Genomic DNA, 18540 nt, shown 5'->3' with positions numbered 1-18540 from the left:
TGAAACGCTTGTCTGTGTTCGGTGAGGACCCAAAGAGCAAGGATACAGACAATCGTTGACCTCTTTGGTGTAAAACTTTACTGCTCTGGATGCTGGTGCTCAAGCCAGTGGTGGTGAACCCCATCAATAATTATCCAAGCAAAGACCTTGCCCGGCACTGAGAGCAGCGTCACCCCTCGGTAGTTGCAGTCTTGGCGATCACCCTTCCCTTTCCAGAGAGGGACAACAAGGCCCCTCTTCCAGTCATTTGGGATGATGCCTGTGTTCCAGGCAGAGCACAGAACTGCATGCATCGACATGAATACAGCATTTCCACCAGCCTTGAGAAGTTCAGCTTGGATGTCACAGATCCCAGGAGCTTTACCTCATTTCAACCGGTTCACCGAAATCTGTGTTTCCACAAATGAAGGTGGATCACTGTTGATTGGAGGGTCAGCAATAGGGATAGTAATACCCCTGACATCCAACTCAACAGCTGGGGTATCAGCCTGGTGCAGCCGCTCAAAGTAACCGGCCCAGCCGGCCTTCACATCGGACTCCTCTGTCAAGAGCCCATCACCCTCCGCACGAACTGCAGTACACTGAGGGATGGGCTTGGAGGAACGCAATGCGCAAATTCCCCTGAAAGCAGGACGAGAATCACTTGACCACAGGTGATGCTCTACCCCTCACAGATTCCTCGCACATGGGCTTCCTTGTCCACCCTTAGCGCGCATACTGTTTTACGCCTCAGCTCCCTGAACAGCTCAGGTCTTCCATTCAGCCTGGCCCTGTGACTCTGGTCAATGGTATCCAGTGTCCCTTGAGAGACAAAATTCTTCTTTGCCCGACGGTGAGTTCCAAGACATCCACCAGCAATATGAAGGACGGTGGTCTTTAAGGCACTCCACAACTCTTCAGGATTTCCCCAAAGCACCCACACCCCCCAAATCCCCACTCAGCCTGTTCGCAATCTCTTCAGCTACCCTCTCATCCTTGAGCTTGCCAACATCCAGCCTCGTCTCAGATGGTATCATTTTCCCGGATTTACGCTGCAACTTCAGAGTTGCGACAACAAGCCTGTGGTCAGTATTGAGGAACTGAGCATTCCAGTAGACTCTGCAGTTCTGGATTATCCTCCAGTAACCATCAACGAGCATATGGTCAATGTCCTTTGCCACACCACCAGCGTTGGAATACCAAGTCCAGCGATGAACCTGTGGGTGCTGAAACCATGAACCAGCCTCCCAAGGTCCATGACTCCTCCAGTAACCATCAACGAGCATATGGTCAATCTCCTTTGCCACACCACCAGCGTTGGAATACCAAATCCAGCGATGAACCTGTAGGTGCTGAAACCATGAAGCAGCCACCCTAAGTCCATGACTTCTAGCAAAGCCAAGGAACTTAGTGCTATTCTGGTTCACAGTTCCATACCCATGGGGACCAACACATGTCTCATAACCATCCCTATCAGTTCCAGTTAATGCAATGAAATCCCCTGCAGACGAGAAGAGTATCTCACCTGGGGCACTGATCAACCACAGACTCGAGCGTGGTTTAGAATGCATCCGACATGGTGAGATCACTTGCCTCAGTCAGAGCATGTAAGGAGACCAGGGAAATGACACCCAAGGAGTCACGAATCCTTTGTCTCATAATATTGTGACGTCCACGGGACTTGAACAGTCCCGCCAACATAGAATGAGCCGAAACGATGGAGGCGATTTATTTTTATATAACCCAAAGACGGCGGTTTTAATCGCCCTACCGCAAACGGGACGAGGAAGGTGGCACGAGTCACTTTTCACTGAGTTGATGATGTTTATTCTTTTTACTATTGACCAGAAATAACAAGACTCGGCAAGAAGAGGGATCCGGGGCGATTCGACGGGATGGTGTGGGATTGGGCGTGGGGAAAAACACAGACAATTCCAATGAATATACAGTTCTCAATCCCTCTAAGGCGCCAAGCAGACACACACACACACACACACACACACACAAAACGTAGCTATCTCTGGTGGTCAGGCTGGACCGTGGTGTGGACGCAACTGTCCCAGGATCGGCGCCGACGAGCCGGCCTTGCTCTCGCCAAGCGGGGGGGGGGGGGGCAGGAGAAACCGCGGTGCTGTCGACCTCCTCCTGGTCCTGGCCCAAGTCCGCCCACAGCCGCCAAGGAACCAGCTCCCGCGCCAAGCCGCGAGCAGGAGAGGGAGGCAGGTCCACCCGCCGCCCGACCCCGTACTCCGAGTCAGCAGAACCCTAGAGCCAACCAAAGCGAGGCTCGAGGCTCGGCAAGGCTCCCAGACACGATCAAGAGCATGATCAACTTAGCACAGCAACCAGGACGCTCTCTGCCAGCACAGGGAACCACACCAAAAAAACACGAGTGTTCTGGTTGTAATCTTCTTCTTCTTCCTTTCCGACCCCGAACAGAACCTTTTTATCCTTCTGCCCTCGTCACCTCCAATCGAGCCGTCCATTGGCCCACTGCCGTCACCTTCTGCCAATCGTGATCACGGGGCGGAGCCATCCGCTGCACTGTACTGTGACATCACGGCCAGTCTCCAGAGAATACCAAAAGGGGTTTACGCAGACACACTTACCCTATCCCGTGTCCCTATCTAATTACGTGACATTTATCATTTCCCCCTTGAAGAAATGAACATTTACTAGACAACTTATCACCACTGAATTACTACTTATTACATCGAGATCCTGGTAAACTCGAACAGCATGGCATACCTAATTAAGCATCCTAATTACCCTTTGAATGCATACCCCCCCCTCAAACGTAACACTGCCCCCCCTCTGGTACCGCAGCTCCTGCAAGGTATATCACAGGCGCTACCGTACCAGCCTTAACACTTACTGACTCACACCTAATTAACCTAACGAAATAAAGTAGGAGGGGCAATGGGCAGCGAGTCGCAGCTAACTTACCTATCCTGCTTAATGTACTACCCCCTTATGGCCTTATCCTCGCCTAAACAATCATTCGTTTTTTTTATTTTTTTATTTTATTTTATTTCATGAGAGCACTGAGCGAAGTTGCACTCCATCCTCCGGATCATCACTCTTGCCCAGCACTCTTCCAGTGATCTGGGGAGGGGAAACAAAAGGTTCCACAAAAACACAACACTTATACTTTACATTCCTACTCTAAGCCTTAACGACACTATTCACAGAATATTTACACTTGACCGCCTCCCCCAGTGGATGCTAATAGACCCAGCGTTACCTGGGGAGCCAATTTTCAAATTTGATTGCCCAAAAATTATGCGGACATCATGCCCTTGCTGCACATGTCAAGTTGTGCAGGATCGGGTGGGACTCACACATCTTCACAACACTCACACCATGGTCATCATCACATTTCTAGGTCATGGTCCTCATTTTAATCATGCAGGCTGAATCCCGTCATGGCCGTGGGGTGGGTTACCACAAGATGATGGGGGCATCTCAGGTGCAACCATGCCCACAGGTAAGCTTTAGTCCAACCCGGACGTTTCTCCGCCCCGCTCCCTTTGATTCCCTCCCCCCTGGTAGCCATCAGCTCTAATCCCGTACAACACTCTGGAAGGGGTCTCACTGGCTCCTCTGGCCTTCCTGGGTCGCCAAGGTCCTACCCGCCTTGGTTGCCCAACCAGACCCTCTCCCAGTTGCCTCCAGACACTGTCACCATTAGCCACCAGGTGGTGAATCGCCTTGAAGAGGGTCGCAATTCCCGCTCACCGTGAGCTTCAGCAATCCCTGTGGACAAGCACATCATCCCCACCCACAAAACCCACATGACTCCCCCACCCCATCGGCCTTACATGTGACACCTGCATTTCTAACACTTCACCGACCATGACCTTCCCTGTTACCACACCATGCCCAATAAAAAAAACAATGTGTGCACCATACATTTCACTTCTTCACTTAAAATAACTCACACAGCACTTCTCACCCGATCCACGCACCAGCCATTGGACAGCCACTCGTGCCCGCTTTGTTTCCAATTACCCACTGTCCCGATTGTCACTCTAAAACCCAGCAGAACTTACAAACCCATGCCAATTTTCCCACAATTCATTTTTTTCCACTAAAGGAGGCACTTCGTCACAATCTCACCAGCCGTGCATGGCCCTATATGCTCAGCCCGATCTCGTCTCCCGGACCCCCGACAGTGATCTCCGGACCCGACCTATGAAAGGGCATCTCGGATAGACCTGGCGGTTCAGCAGAAGGATTCATCTTCTGTAATATTTGGGTAATGCCAATTTCTCCCAGCCCCCCTCCCTGATCCTGAATCTCCGCCTGTCGGATCGTCACCGATGGCCTCTCTGGAACCCGACCCGGCCGACTCCACGAGGCCAGCCTGGCCGCGCACTCGGCCGCTCGGTGAACGGTGGGTGGATCCTGTAACTCCACTAGCGCTCGGACCTCACGGTCAGGAAGAGCAGCTAAAAATTTCTCGAGTGCCAGTCTGTTCCACGCCTCCACTGTAAGGTCCCGATACACGATCCTGACTGATTGGTAAATGTCCTGTGCCAGCTCCTGCACTGTCTCACCCGGCTTTAATCTGCGGTGCTGGAGCTGAGCCCTCACCAGATCACAGTTTGCCGCGAACCCAAACCGACGGCTCAACGCCTCGCAAATGTGGGAGCTGGTCAACATCCCCTCCGCGATCACATTTAACACATCTGCGGCTGGTCCCCGCAACGTTGCCACCAAATTCCCTGTACGTTCCTGGTCATTCCACCCGTTTAGTCGGGAAATGCACTCAAATTGCGTCAGAAAAGCTTCAACGCTCCCTGACCCGTCAAAATTTACCAGGGGGATCACTTTTACGGTGGCCGGCTTCTCAGTTTCTCCCTTGTCCGAATCCAGCCCAGGGATCAAACACCCTTGTGGCTGCGCATCCAATTTCGGAGCCCACTGTGGCCAAAGATGTTTTGTGGTGAGGGTCTCATGGGTCAATTTTGCCTCCTGTTCCAAACGTTGAATGGACCAATTCACCTCTTCCCGCAGGATCTTCTGGGCCCGCACAACCTCCTCCAAGGCTCCGTCGCGAGTTTGTAGCTGCTCCTCAACCTACCCGGACACTCTACTTACAAAAGACGGCTCTACCAGGCCTTTATCCAAGACTTCATCTTGGCTCATAATTTTATCTTGTTCGTCCAAACGAGCCTCCAATCCTTTTATCTCCTCCGCCAAGTTCATCCCTTGCTTCCTCAGCTCTCCCCACTCTTCAACTAACAGCTGCATACGAGCATCCACACAGGCACGATGACGTTCCAGGCTTTCTTCCACTTTATCAACCCGAATGTTCGTTGCATCAATTTTATCTACCAATTTTTTCCGTATATTTTCCCCCTCCAATGTAATTTCTACCTTTGTTTCCTCCAATCTATCCTCGAATTTACTTTGTATTTCTCCCAATTTAACATCCACACACTCCTGCATCTCAGTTTTCATTTTCTCCATCTTTTCCCCCAATTTATCCCTCATTAAATCAATCCGTGCACCCAACTGTACCCCCATTACCCCCAATTGATCTGTCATTTCTGCCCCCTGTGCCGTCATTTTTGCCATTTGTGCCGTCATTTCTGCCCTCTGTGTCACGAATTGATTTTCCATTTGTGCTGTCATTTCTGCCCTCTGTGTCACGAATTGATTTTCCATTTGTACCCCCTGTGCCGTAATTTTTTTCCCCCTGTGCTGTAATTGCACTCATAAACGTTCCAACATTGTCCAGATCGTCATCGTGCCGGTTTCCGGCGCTGCCGGCTCCGTTACGGGCGATGAAGCACGGTCCACGCTCGGAATGGGGGAGGTTCCAACCCTATCCCCGTCTCTCCCCTCTTCCCCCGACTCGCTGCCAGACACGTGGCCTTCCTCCTCAAACATCTGCACATCCGCCATGGTGCAGAAGTCCCGTTTGCCGCCAATTAATTTAAATTTGAAAAAATCCCGCCAAAATTTTCCCGCGCTCGCGCGCTTTTCTGTAATAATTTTATATTCCAATTCGTGGCGAGATTTTAATCCTGGTATATAATTTAGAGGGGTTCGAACATCCCACTCCTGACACCAATGTGACGTCCACGGGACTTGAACAGTCCCGCCAACGTAGAATGAGCCGAAACGATGGAGGCGATTTATTTTTATATAACCCAAAGACGGCGGTTTTAATCGCCCTACATAACGGGACGAGGAAGGTGGCACGAGTCACTTTTCACTGAGTTGATGATGTTTATTCTTTTTACTATTGACCAGAAATAACAAGACTCGGCAAGAAGAGGGATCCGGGGCGATTCGACGGGATGGTGTGGGATCGGGCGTGGGGAAAAGCACAGACAATTCCAATGAATATACAGTTCTCAATCCCTCTAAGGCGCCAAGCAGACACACACACACACACACACACACACACACACACACACACACACACACACACACACACACACACACAAAACGTAGCTATCTCTGGTGGTCAGGCTGGACCGTGGTGTGGACGCAACTGTCCCAGGATCGGCGCCGGAGGAGCCGGCCTTGCTCTCGCCAAGGGGGGGGGGGCAGGAGAAACCGCGGTGCTGTCGACCTCCTCCTGGTCCTGGCCCAAGTCCGCCCACAGCCGCCAAGGAACCAGCTCCCGCGCCAAGCCGCGAGCAGGAGAGGGAGGCAGGTCCACCTGCCGCCCGACCCCGTACTCTGAGTCAGCAGAACCCTAGAGCCAACCAAAGCGAGGCACGAGGCGAGGCAAGGCTCCCAGACATGATCAAGAGCACGATCAACTCAGCACAGCAACCAGGACGCTCTCTGCCAGCACAGGGAACCACACCAAAAAAACACGAGTGTTCTGGTTGTAATCTTCTTCTTCTTCCTTTCCGACCCCGAACAGAACCTTTTTATCCTTCTGCCCTCGTCACCTCCAATCGAGCCGTCCATTGGCCCACTGCTGTCGCCTTCTGCCAATCGTGATCACGGGGTGGAGCCATCCGCTGCACTGTACTGTGACGTCACGGCCAGTCTCCAGAGAATACCAAAAGGGGTTTACGCAGACACACTTACCCTATCCCGTGTCCCTATCTAATTACGTGACATTTATCATTTCCCCCTTGAAGAAATGAACATTTACTAGACAACTTATCACCACTGAATTACTACTTATTACATCGAGATCCTGGTAAACTCAAACAGCATGGCATACCTAATTAAACATCCTAATTACCCTTTGAATGCATACCCCCCCCTCAAACGTAACAATATGCTTGTTGACTGGTGTTACCTCAATTATCATTGGAGTCAGCGTATTGGTCACAGCCACAGCAACTCCTTAGGCATGGTAACCATCAGAGCGACCAGACCAATAGGTGTAACCACCCACCATGATCTCGTCACAATCCAGTGTCCAAGCCTCAGAGAGTGCTACAATACCGATGTTCAAGCGCTTGAGCTCAGATGATAACAGACAGGTGATCATCCTCTCCTAGGAATAGGACATTCCAGGCACCCACCTGAAGACACCACCTCAAGTTAACCCAAGGAGACCGCCATCTGGTGGACGACACCTCACCACCACCCCGACACACACTACCACAATCTCACCTGGGAAGGTTACCCCGTGGTTTTCCTCCTCTCATCAAAGATTGGGGGTCCCGAAGGCTTTGCCCTAATCCCGTCATCTGATGAGCTTCACTCTGGAGGGCAGCTGCACAGAGTGAGTTTTCAGATTTCTTTTTATGCTTTTCATATGTTTTGTGGAATGAAGATTTTACGGTGGCCGGAGTACAAATCCTGCCACCAAATGGCAAAGCTGTGCACAAAATCAACACACTTGAGGCGTGCGTACACACACACACACACACACACACACACACACACACATACACACACACACACACACACACACACACACACACACACACACACACACACACACACTCACACGCACTTCAATGCATCCCGAGAATGTACCTGCTGAGGAAAGAAGGAGGTGGCGGCCTCATGGACCTCAATCAAGTGTACAGAGCGACGACTGTAGGATTAGCAGAGTACGTGAAAAGTTCAACAGACTACCGAATACAATTTGTGCACAAGAATGAACACAACAAGCCTGGTGTTGGCTTAGTGGTTTGGGTGGCGGCTTGGGATCCCAGGGTCCTGAGTTCAAGCCCCGTTGGCTGCTGAATTAACACCAGGGGGTTGACTCAGCCTGTCATCCATCTGAGGTCGGCGAAATGAGTACCAGTGTACTGGTCCCGGTGTATGCCCCGGTTAGAATAGGTATACCATATCCCTGTGTGTCGTAAGAGGCGACCAGGGTTGGCGTCAGGAAGGGCATCCGGCCATAAAACATTGCCTCAAGAAAAAGCCCAACCCCTGCACAGCAGGGAAAATGGCTGTAAAAACGGTCATTTTTATTTTTATATTAATGAACACAACAAGCCAGGAAAGGTATCTCTCACTCAACTTGCAAAAAACTTCCAACAATAGGTGCGAATGGAAGATGTTATGCACCAAACCGAAATGGCAACAAATACAGCCCTAACAATTGCAAAAAAGACAAAAGAAAAATACAAGATTAAATCCCAACAGATATATAGTGACACCTGGGAGAAAGACAAAAGCGCAGGGAAATATATAATAAAGAGTTCGACAGATTGGGGATAGACAAAGAAGAATCACTGGAATGGCTAAGAAGAGGTCAGCTCAATTGGGATGGAGAACGAATCATTATAAATGCCCATGACCAAGGACACTACACGAATGTCTTTAAAAAAATGGCGGGACTGAGTCATTTGGACAAGTGTAGCTTCTGCAATATAGAAACAGAAAGCACAAGCCACGTCCGATCAGGATGTAAAAAACACTCATGTCAGAACAGCTGTACACACAAAGGAACAACAAGGTATTTGGAGTAATCCACTGGCACATCTGCAGAAATTTCAATATCCCAGTTCTACAAAACTCTGGAAACCTGAACCAAAAGCAATTATTGAAAACGAGGAGATAATGCTCACGTACGACCTGATGATCCCATCCAGTGTGAACATAGAAAACAAAGCACTGTAACCGGACATAGCACTCAGATATAAAAGGGAAAAGAAGGCATTGCTAAGTGAGGTTTCAGTGCCCAGTGATTTTGGTCTAAACAATGCAGAAATCAAGAAAATGATCAAATATCAAGACCTCAAGAATGAAGTGAAAAGATCCTGGAAGCTGAATAGTGCCAAAATTGTACCAGTGTTAATTGGAGCAACGGGAATGATAAAGAAGAACTTCACGAAGATCCGACAAACCATCCCTGGGAACATTACCACAAATGAAATACAGTTGGAGGCTGTCCGAGGCTCAGTGGTGATCCTGGAAAGAGCCCTCGGGACAAAACTCTGAGAAAAAGAAAATTTCACAACTTAGGCCATGAATCATGATCCTTCACCGAAACGAAGGTGGATACTTACGAGTCCTGGGAGGGCTCCCCATTCCACCTCTGAAACCCAAATTATGGAGATAACAATCAACGACACACATACACACACACACACACACACACACACACACACACACACACACACACACACACACACACACACACACACACACACACACACACACACACACACGCACACACGACTTTCAGACTACGTGAAAGCTCAATGCAGTCACCACCAGCATCCGACACTAATATCCATAAGTCACAAATAACACAAACCAAGGCCCTCAGGGTCATAACACAATGTACAAAATCTATCCGAATGATCGTGTTGTTTTTTTATTATATCCTGCCGTGTTTATCTATGTATGGTAGGCATCGTGGGGTGCTCATGTTTCACATTTTACATTTGGTACTGTAAAGAGAACATTAATGTACTCTTTACACGTTGTTCTTTGCTGCAAGCAGATGCCTGTGTGCCATTGTGTCCTTAAACTGTCTCGCAGAGTGTGTCATGTTATCCTGATATTGATGTACCACACTGTTACAGAGTGTCGGTGCTGTTGAAGAAGTTTATTGGCGAGGGTTATACTGGGTGGTTTGCCTTTGCCTTCCCAGCAGTAGTGAGGGCAGGAATTTGTAATTTGTTCATGGTACCAGCGATAGCAAACCTACTCTTTGCAAAGGACACTGTGGGATCTTTAACATTCACCAACTAGTGCCAGCAGATGGAATTCCCGTTTAACGTCCATTCAAAGGACAGCACACATATTGTTGAATCAACCTGCCTGTTAAGCACTGGGATGACAATTTATAGCTGGGGTGGGAGTCAAACGCAGGCTAGACAGCTTAACAGCTTAGAGGCGAGTGTGCATACCTCTGAGCCATCCTCCCAGCCCCAAACTTTTATGTCTTCTGCCCAAACTCTTATGTTGTATAATTTTTATTTGAATTTTCATTTAAGATAATTTTAATCAATAAACAATTTGAACAGCGAAAGAATAACATGGAAACCTAGAAGGGCACTCGGTAGAGCGCATACCTCCGCCCCATAATGCCTGATCTACGAGAACATATCGGGCCCATTATATTTTTGAAATATCATGCTATCCAGCACTATATCGTTTTTGGCCCTATCTCTCAATGGTGAAGAATTAAAAATTCTAGTAGTCGGATCCGGATCCAGATCTTCACCGAAATCTAATCAGTTTGTCCTTGACACACACCGAACCTGTCCACAAAATTTCATCTGGATCCGTCCACTACTTTTTGAGATATTATGTACACAAACAGACTAACAAACAAACAAGAATAAGCAGACATCATGCAGAGCACGATACTTGCAAAATCCATAAAAACAAATTTGACCTCAAAAATAATTGGTTGGTTGAATTCAGTGACCTGAAATATAAATCCTCTTCAAATTTCAAGTCAATTGGATGAAAATTGAGGATTTTAGAAATCTCACGTAAGTTGTTGACCTTTGGCCTATGTTGACCTTTTGACCTCAAAAACAATAGGCTTCTTCCTTTTGACAAACTCTACCATGTGGTGAAGTTTCGTGAAGATCGGTTTAAAATTGTGACCTGTAGGCGACAAACAGACACAGAGAAACAGAATAACAAAATCGACAAACCAATATACTTGAAAAATCTTCGATTTTGCAAGTAACAAAGAAACAGACATAAAGTGGTGAAAACATCACCTCCTACCACCTTCGGTGGCGGACGTAAATATAATGCGGGTATGTAAGTAAAAATGCAAAACTAAAAACTCATATTTAGGGATGCAGAAAAATCTGTGCAGGATCTAAAGAATCGTGTCTCAACGCCTGCACTCCGCAGATAACGTGTGTGGTAAACCTGAACATTGGTGGAGGTTTCCTTTTGTTTATCCTGTACATGGGTCAACTTGTCAAATCCGACTGGAAAAACCACAGTGGTGTTCAGTGTGGTGAGTTCACACTCACGGGCAACAAAGAAACTGGAAAATAGAAATCGATGCAAATGCGGCTGGATAGTCCTCCACTCGTGTTGGAAGTCAATCCACTGTTACGTTTGATCTCAATTAAAGGTTACATAAAAAAAAAAAAATTAAGGGCACACAAAGGAGAAATGAGAGACGTTTGGTGCTTTTAACTCGAGTTGTGCTCTGCAAAATGATTTTCAAAGGGCACCAGTTCATCTTCACGCTTTTGAACCCAAAATCTAATCAGATCATCTTTATATTACAGTCCATATTTGTACCACATTTGGTTGAAATTCTTTCAGTATAATGTTACGGTGTGCTTTTATCTCCTTTCCTAAAATTGCAAAAGCACAGTTAACAGTGCACCACCTCCTCATCCTCCTCCTCCTTCGTACGCAGCACAAGGCTGCGGGAAGTATCATTGGCTGAGGGCACGGCTGTGCCGCTGATGTGATGCCCCTATTACCAGTACAATGGTATTCATTTCACTGACCTTGGAACAGGGGCTTGAACTCAGGACCTTAAGATCCTATGCCAGCCACCTGAACCGCTAAACCAACACCAGGCTTTAGTGCACCACCATCTCTCTATCCCTTCTGTGTTTCCAGCATATTCTGTGTGGGTGGGGGGGGTGGGGGGAGGGAGATATATATATATATATATATATATATATATATATATATATATATATATATATATATATATATATATATATATGTTATGTACATGTTTTTATTGTACATGTACATGGAGGGGTGCTTGGTGTGGAGAATCCCATTGCAACATATTTTCAACGAGAACAGCACTCGGTAGAGCGCATGCCTCCGCCAGGCTGAAGAGTTTACGTTTTGGATCCCACTGATAGGCCAGATCTGGATCCAGACCTTAACTAAAATCCAATCAGCCTGTGCTTGTCACCTACCAAACTTATCCACCAAGTTTTGTCATATGTCCACAACTTTTTGAGTTGTCATGCGATATATATTTAAATGATGAAGAATCACTTCAAATTTTTTTTAATTCTCATATCCAGATCCAGACCTTCACCAAAATCTAATCACTTAATCTTTTTCACACACCCAACCTGTCCACCAAGTTTTGTGTGAATCCGTCCATAACGTTTTGAGATATCCTGCTCACAGGGAGACAGACAGACAGACAAGCCAAACGGGTGAAACCATAACCTCTGTCCACCTTCAGTGGCAGAGGTAACATAACGAACAATCCACACAATTTATCTGTTCATCACAACATGTCACTAATATATATATATATATATATATATATATATATATATATATATATATATATATATATATATATATATATATATATATATATATATATATCTATCTCTCTGAGTCGATGTGAAGATGATGTTGATATGCAACCTTGGCATTTGCTTGCATCACAGTAAATACAGTGTTACTAACACTTTATACAGTGTTTGTTCTACTTTTGCTTTTCGAAGCTTAAATTAACACCATGTTGTTATTCCTCCCTGCCTTACCCCCACCCCACCTTCCAAATGGTTATTGTCTGCAGCTGGGACCCATCAGTCTCATCGTCATTGCAATCGTTTCTGTGCACTGCATGAACCTGCTCGTCAAATCATGCCACTACCTGTGCCGCAAGTGAGAATGCATTACGTCACAATATAATTCACATTACGTCACAAGTGAGACGTCACAATATAATTCCGAATATTTTTGAATATCCTCACAATAAGTAAAGCTTAGAGGGACATTGGAGTGCATTGGGATATCCCCTCTTTTCTCATAGCTACTTCTTGCCAGTCATGATGGAGTTTGAAGAAAACTTTGAAAAACATTTTTGTTCTCTAATAATCCTGTATACGACGCCGAGTGAAGAGTATAATTATGTTTGAATAATCTTGGCCCTGCACGATTCCCTTTTTTTATGAGGAAACGGGCAAGTGGTACTTTTCAAACAAATTTTGTTTTGGAAGGCAGACTTTGGTAATGGTGATATACAGGCTCAGGAACACTCTCACTGCTCAATTTTACATATTGGTGGGCACTCCCACCCTCCAGGCAGGAGTGCCCTTCTAAGTCTACCTCCAGTGGGCAATGTGCTGTGGCACATTCTTGGAAATGCACTTTATTTTTGTAATTATTGAAAGAAATTTTATTGATCACAGCATATCATACTCCATGTCATGATTTTGAGAAGATTCCATTATATTATGAGGATCAAGGAAGATGATTTGTAATACCGGCGAACATCAAAGGTGGCACTACTTCAGCCATATACAGTTCTGGAAAAAATTAAGAGACCACTGCAAAATTATCAGTTTTTATCCCCCGCGCATGGCGGAAGGGGGATGTTGTTGTCACCCATGTCGTCTGGCTGTCAATCCGTCCGTCCGTCCGGGCGTCAACATTTATAGCTGTGAGTGCGATAACTCATAAACTGTTCGCCATATCGACTTGAAATTTGGGTCACACATGTACCATATGAAAAGGAAGAACCCTATTTATTTTGGGCGTGGCCGGATCCAAGATGGCCGACGAAAAAAATGTTTTTTGTAATAAATGGAAAACCGCTTATCTGATTACAATTATTTTTGGTTACTACGTTCCTCACCCCTGGGGAACTTTTTCGAGATGATGACCAAATGGTGTCTTGTTTCCAATCCACCTCCCTCATTATCTGGAATATGTATGACCTTTTACATTCAATGGCGGGGGATTCCCCATCTCTGATGGTATATTTCTGGTTTTACTATTTATAGGTACGAGTACATGCCCGTACGTGTGGGCCCGTAGATGCGTGTCCATAGGTGCGTGGCCGTACGTGCGGGCCCATACGTGCATGGCCGTACGTGCGTGTTCGTACGTGCAAAAAAAAAACAAACAAAAAAAACCATTAATTGTGACGTCAATAGTGATGTCATAGCACAGTTTCCTGTCATTGGTTGATAAATAAATGGCCGTAATTTGGGAACCGCTTGTCTGATTAATATCAAACCTTGAAGAGGCATCAAACTATCAAACATCCTCGGGTGCCCAGCGATATTCCTGGCAAGTTTCAATTAGATCAGACCAGTGCTTGTCGAGAAACGGCGGTCGCAGACACACATACAGACAGATACACAGAGATTGCTGGAATTATAGATAGTTGTGTTTTGAGTAAAATGAACATTTTTGTTTTATTCTATAAACTACTGACAACATTTCTCCCAAATTCCGAATAAAAAATATTGTCATTTAGAGCATTTATTTGCAGAAAATGACAACTGGTCAAAATAACAACAAAGATTGTGTTTTCAGACCTCAAATAATACAAACAAAACAAGTTCATATTCATTTTTAAACAACACAATACTAATGCTTTAACTTAGGAAGAGTTCAGAAATCAATATTTTGTGGAATAACCATGATTTTCAATCACAGCTTTCATGCGTCTTGGCATGCTCTCCACCAGTCTTTCACATTGCTGTTGGGTGACTTTATGTCACTCGTGGCGCAAAAATTCAAGCAGCTCGGCTTTGTTTGATGGCTAGTGACCATCCATCTTCCTCGTGATCACATTCCAGTGGCTTTCAATGGGGTTCAGGTCTGGAGATTGGGCTGGCCATGACAGGGTCTTGATCTGATGGTCCTCCATCCACACCTTGATTGACCTGGCTGTGTGGCATGGAGCATTGTCCTGCTGGAAAAACCAATCCTCAGAGTTGGGGAACATTGTCATAGCAGAAGGAAACAAGTGTTCTTCCAGGACAACTTTGTACATGGCTTGATTAATGAGTCCTTCACAAAGACAAATCTGCCCGATTCCAGCCTTGCTGAAGCACCCCCAGATCATCACCGATCCTCCACCAAATTTCACAGTGGGTGCAAGACACTGTGGCTTGTAGGCCTCTCCAGGTCTCCGTCTAACCATTAGATGACCAGGTGTTGGGCAAAGCTGAAAATTGGACTCATCAGAGAAGATGACCTTACTCCAGTCCTCTACGGTCCAATCCTTATGGTCTTTTGAAAACCTCAGCCTGGCTCTTCTTTGCTTCTCATTGATGAAGGGCTTTTTTCTAGCTTTGCACGACTTCAGCCCTGCCCGGAGGAGCCTGTTTTGAACCGTCCTCACCGTGCACTTCACCCCAGCTGCCGTTTGCCATTCTTTTTGTAGGTCACTTGATGTCATCCTACGGTTGTTGAGTGACATTCGAATGAGTTGGCGGTCATCCCGGTCAGTGGAAAGTCATTTTCGCCTTCTGCCAGTCTGTAGCTTTGTTGTCCTCAATGTCTGCTGCTTGACATTGTTCTTATGAACTGCCATTTTTGAAATTTTAAGGGTGGAAGCAACATGATGCTCACTGTATCTCTCCCTCTGCCAGTAAAGCCAGAATTGAACCCTTCTTTTCCTCACTCAAAACCTTTTTTTTCAACTCTTTTGGCATGGTCAACAGTTATTTTTTTTAATTCCAATTACTTTTGAGGTACTACTAGCACTGTTTTTGCCATCCAGCTGGTCCTATTGCAAGAGGATAGTGATGACCACAGCAGTGGTTTTTATACTTTTCCTTGTTAAATTTGATTCGGTTCAGGTGATCACCTAATCAGTACCTCACGAAGTAGAATGAGGTGTGCCTGTGTTGGAATTCAACAGACACTGGAATGGAATGGCTGTCGTACATGTAGAGATGCTGATTTAAGTTATTTTTGGTGTGGTCTCTTCTTTTTTTCCAAAGCTGTATATTGTTATAGCCATGCGACCAGTCTGGGAATGACTAAATCATGTGAGCCGGCAACTCACAGATTTCTTAACAGTTCTTATTGCTCACTCGATAAGAACACAGTACAGAGAATACAAATAACAAACAATACCATGAGGTCGATTTCAAACTCGGAGGCAAGCTGTGCAGCAGTCTGGACGCAGAGTTATCGACAGATCTCTGGTGCAACCTGCTGGAAAAAAAACTCCTCAAACTCTGCAATTGTGGATTCCTCCAAGCCCTCTTCACTCTAGGGATTATATGTTCACAGCTCCATTATGCTCAGCCCCGCACATTCAGAGACTCGGGCATTCTCCCTCCTGCCGTTCCTCTAAATGTCTCCTTCCTCTCTCCCTCTCGCCCTCTCTCCCCCTCCCTCTCCACCTCTCTCTCCCCTCCCCTCTCTCTCCCCTCCCCCTCTCTCTCCCCCCCTCTCTCCCCCTCTCTCTCGGCTTCCACGTCTCTCTTCCAGTGCATCTGTAATGGTCAACAGCCTCTCTGTGTCAGCTACGTCGCCAACAGACCTCAAAATCGCTCCCTCTCTTTCCAAGCAGCCATTAATGGAACCGTGTGAGCTCCGTGGTAAGGCAAAGTGCAGACTTCTTCATTGCAGATTCATCCTGTATATTAGCAAAAACAAGACTCTTCTTAAAACTCCAGGGAGCAATTCGATCTGTGTCTATGAGTTTTCTCCAGCTGCTTTTTATCTGCAGATCATAAGCACTTTATCTCCGTCTTTTTTTCTTTTGCGCTTTTTATCATTTGCCGCTTTTTATCATTTGCCGATCTTTATATAACCACCCAGCACATGATCAACAAACTTCTTTCATGAATCCCTTTCATATGCTGTAATGGTTTTTCCACCTCCTGTGGTGATGCAAAGCCTTTGCAACCTCCAGAACGAGTATGACTTTTCAAAGAAATATTTAACAGAGATAGCAGAGGATTGGACGAACACAATTAAAATCTCTCCAGACATACTTCGACATGTTGTAATCGTTGCACACAAATACCATACAAATACCATACTGCTGAACATTTAATAATGAAATAACTATGCAGTAAGTCCTCGCGACCCGGAAGTTTGCATATCGTAGTTTCGATTATTCGTAATTTACTTTTAATGACCAATTATTCAATTATCACAAACATTTTATGCCTATTGTAATGTCATAGCAAGGGAAAACGCAAAAAAAAAAAAAACTTTCAAACTGCCTGCAAAAAACAACAATCACACATGATGCCCATAAACACACTTTCACTTTACTGCACATGTGCTGTACGCTGTACTGTATTCTCTTCACGCTCGCCTGCATACCTTCCAGTATGAATCCCAAGCGACCCGCAAATCTTTTGTCGAGCACACCTCATTTCAAGAGACAACGAAAGGCTGTCACATTGAAGGTGAAATTGGGTAGAATTAAAATACATGAACGAGGTGAAGGGACAACAGAAATTGGCCGCGCGCATGCAATCGCTGCATCGACTGTACATTCGATCATTCAAAGTTCGGCAAAGATAAAGAAAATGTCACAGATTGCGACCAGTTCGAGTGCAACTACACTAACGAGAATGAGAGATGGTGCCATGCACAACATGGAGCATTTATTGTGTGTGTGGATAGAAGATCAAACGAAACGTCGCATGCCTTTATCTCTTGCTGTGATACAAGAAAAAGCACGTAGTTTGTGGAACAATTTAAAGAAGAAACAGGAAGCTGAAGGAAAGGGTGAAGGCGCAGAGACCTTCACAGCGAGCCGAGGCTGGTTCATGAGGTTTTGTCATCGCACCAACCTCCACAACCTGAAGTGTAGCGGTGAGGCAGCAAGTGCGGACCATGTTGCCGCATCAGAGTTTCCAGCAAAGTTGAGGAGGGGGGTTACTCACCGAAGCAAGTCTACAATATTGACGAAACCGGATTGTTTTGGAAGAGAATGCCCTCCCGTACATACATCGCACGAGAAGAAAAGACTGCTCCAGGGTTTAAAGCAGCAAAGGACAGGCTGACCTTATTACTCGGTGGAAATGCAGAAGGGGATGTAAAACTCAAGCCGCTTCTTGTTTACGTTTCTAAAAACCCACGAGCACTAAAGGGTTTCCTCAAGCCACAACTTCCTGTAATATGGCGGTCAAATACAAAGGCTTGGATGACTGGGGCATTGACCCACGATTACGTGATCAATTACTTCTCCAATTATGTTGAGAAGTACTCCAAGGAGCACAACATTGACAACAAATATTTGCTGCTTGTAGACAATGCTCCTGCCCATCCTCAGCATATGGAAGACTGGTGTGAAAACGTGAAGGTAGTATTTTTACCTCCAAATACTACCTCACTTTTACAGCCTATGGATCAGGGAGTTATTGCTGCTTTTAAAGCCTATTATGTAAAGCATACCATGCTGCAGCTTATCAAAAAAACTGATAAGGACAA

The 18540-nt window shown here is 46.0% G+C and overlaps 1 protein-coding gene across 3 annotated transcripts in view; it reads left to right on the top strand.

Annotated features, from left to right (window-relative positions):
• The window catches only part of LOC147034126 (proton-coupled amino acid transporter 1-like), a 97148-nt gene that overhangs the window by 29928 nt on the left and 48680 nt on the right, over nucleotides 1–18540 (top strand). For all 3 annotated transcript variants that reach the window (XM_085876898.1, XM_085876889.1, XM_085876880.1), the window contains one exon: nucleotides 12917–13005. In XM_085876898.1, coding sequence (XP_085733024.1) covers nucleotides 12917–13005 — 89 coding nt within the window. The remainder of the gene's footprint in view (nucleotides 1–12916; nucleotides 13006–18540) is intronic.

The sequence above is a fragment of the Eptatretus burgeri genome, chromosome 1, assembly GCF_056783735.1.
Source record: "Eptatretus burgeri isolate ZD-2024b chromosome 1, Ebu_testis_v1, whole genome shotgun sequence".
Lineage (NCBI taxonomy): Eukaryota > Metazoa > Chordata > Myxini > Myxiniformes > Myxinidae > Eptatretus > Eptatretus burgeri.
The sequence above is the reverse complement of the archived record's forward strand: the minus strand, read 5'-3'. Positions and strand labels throughout refer to the sequence as shown.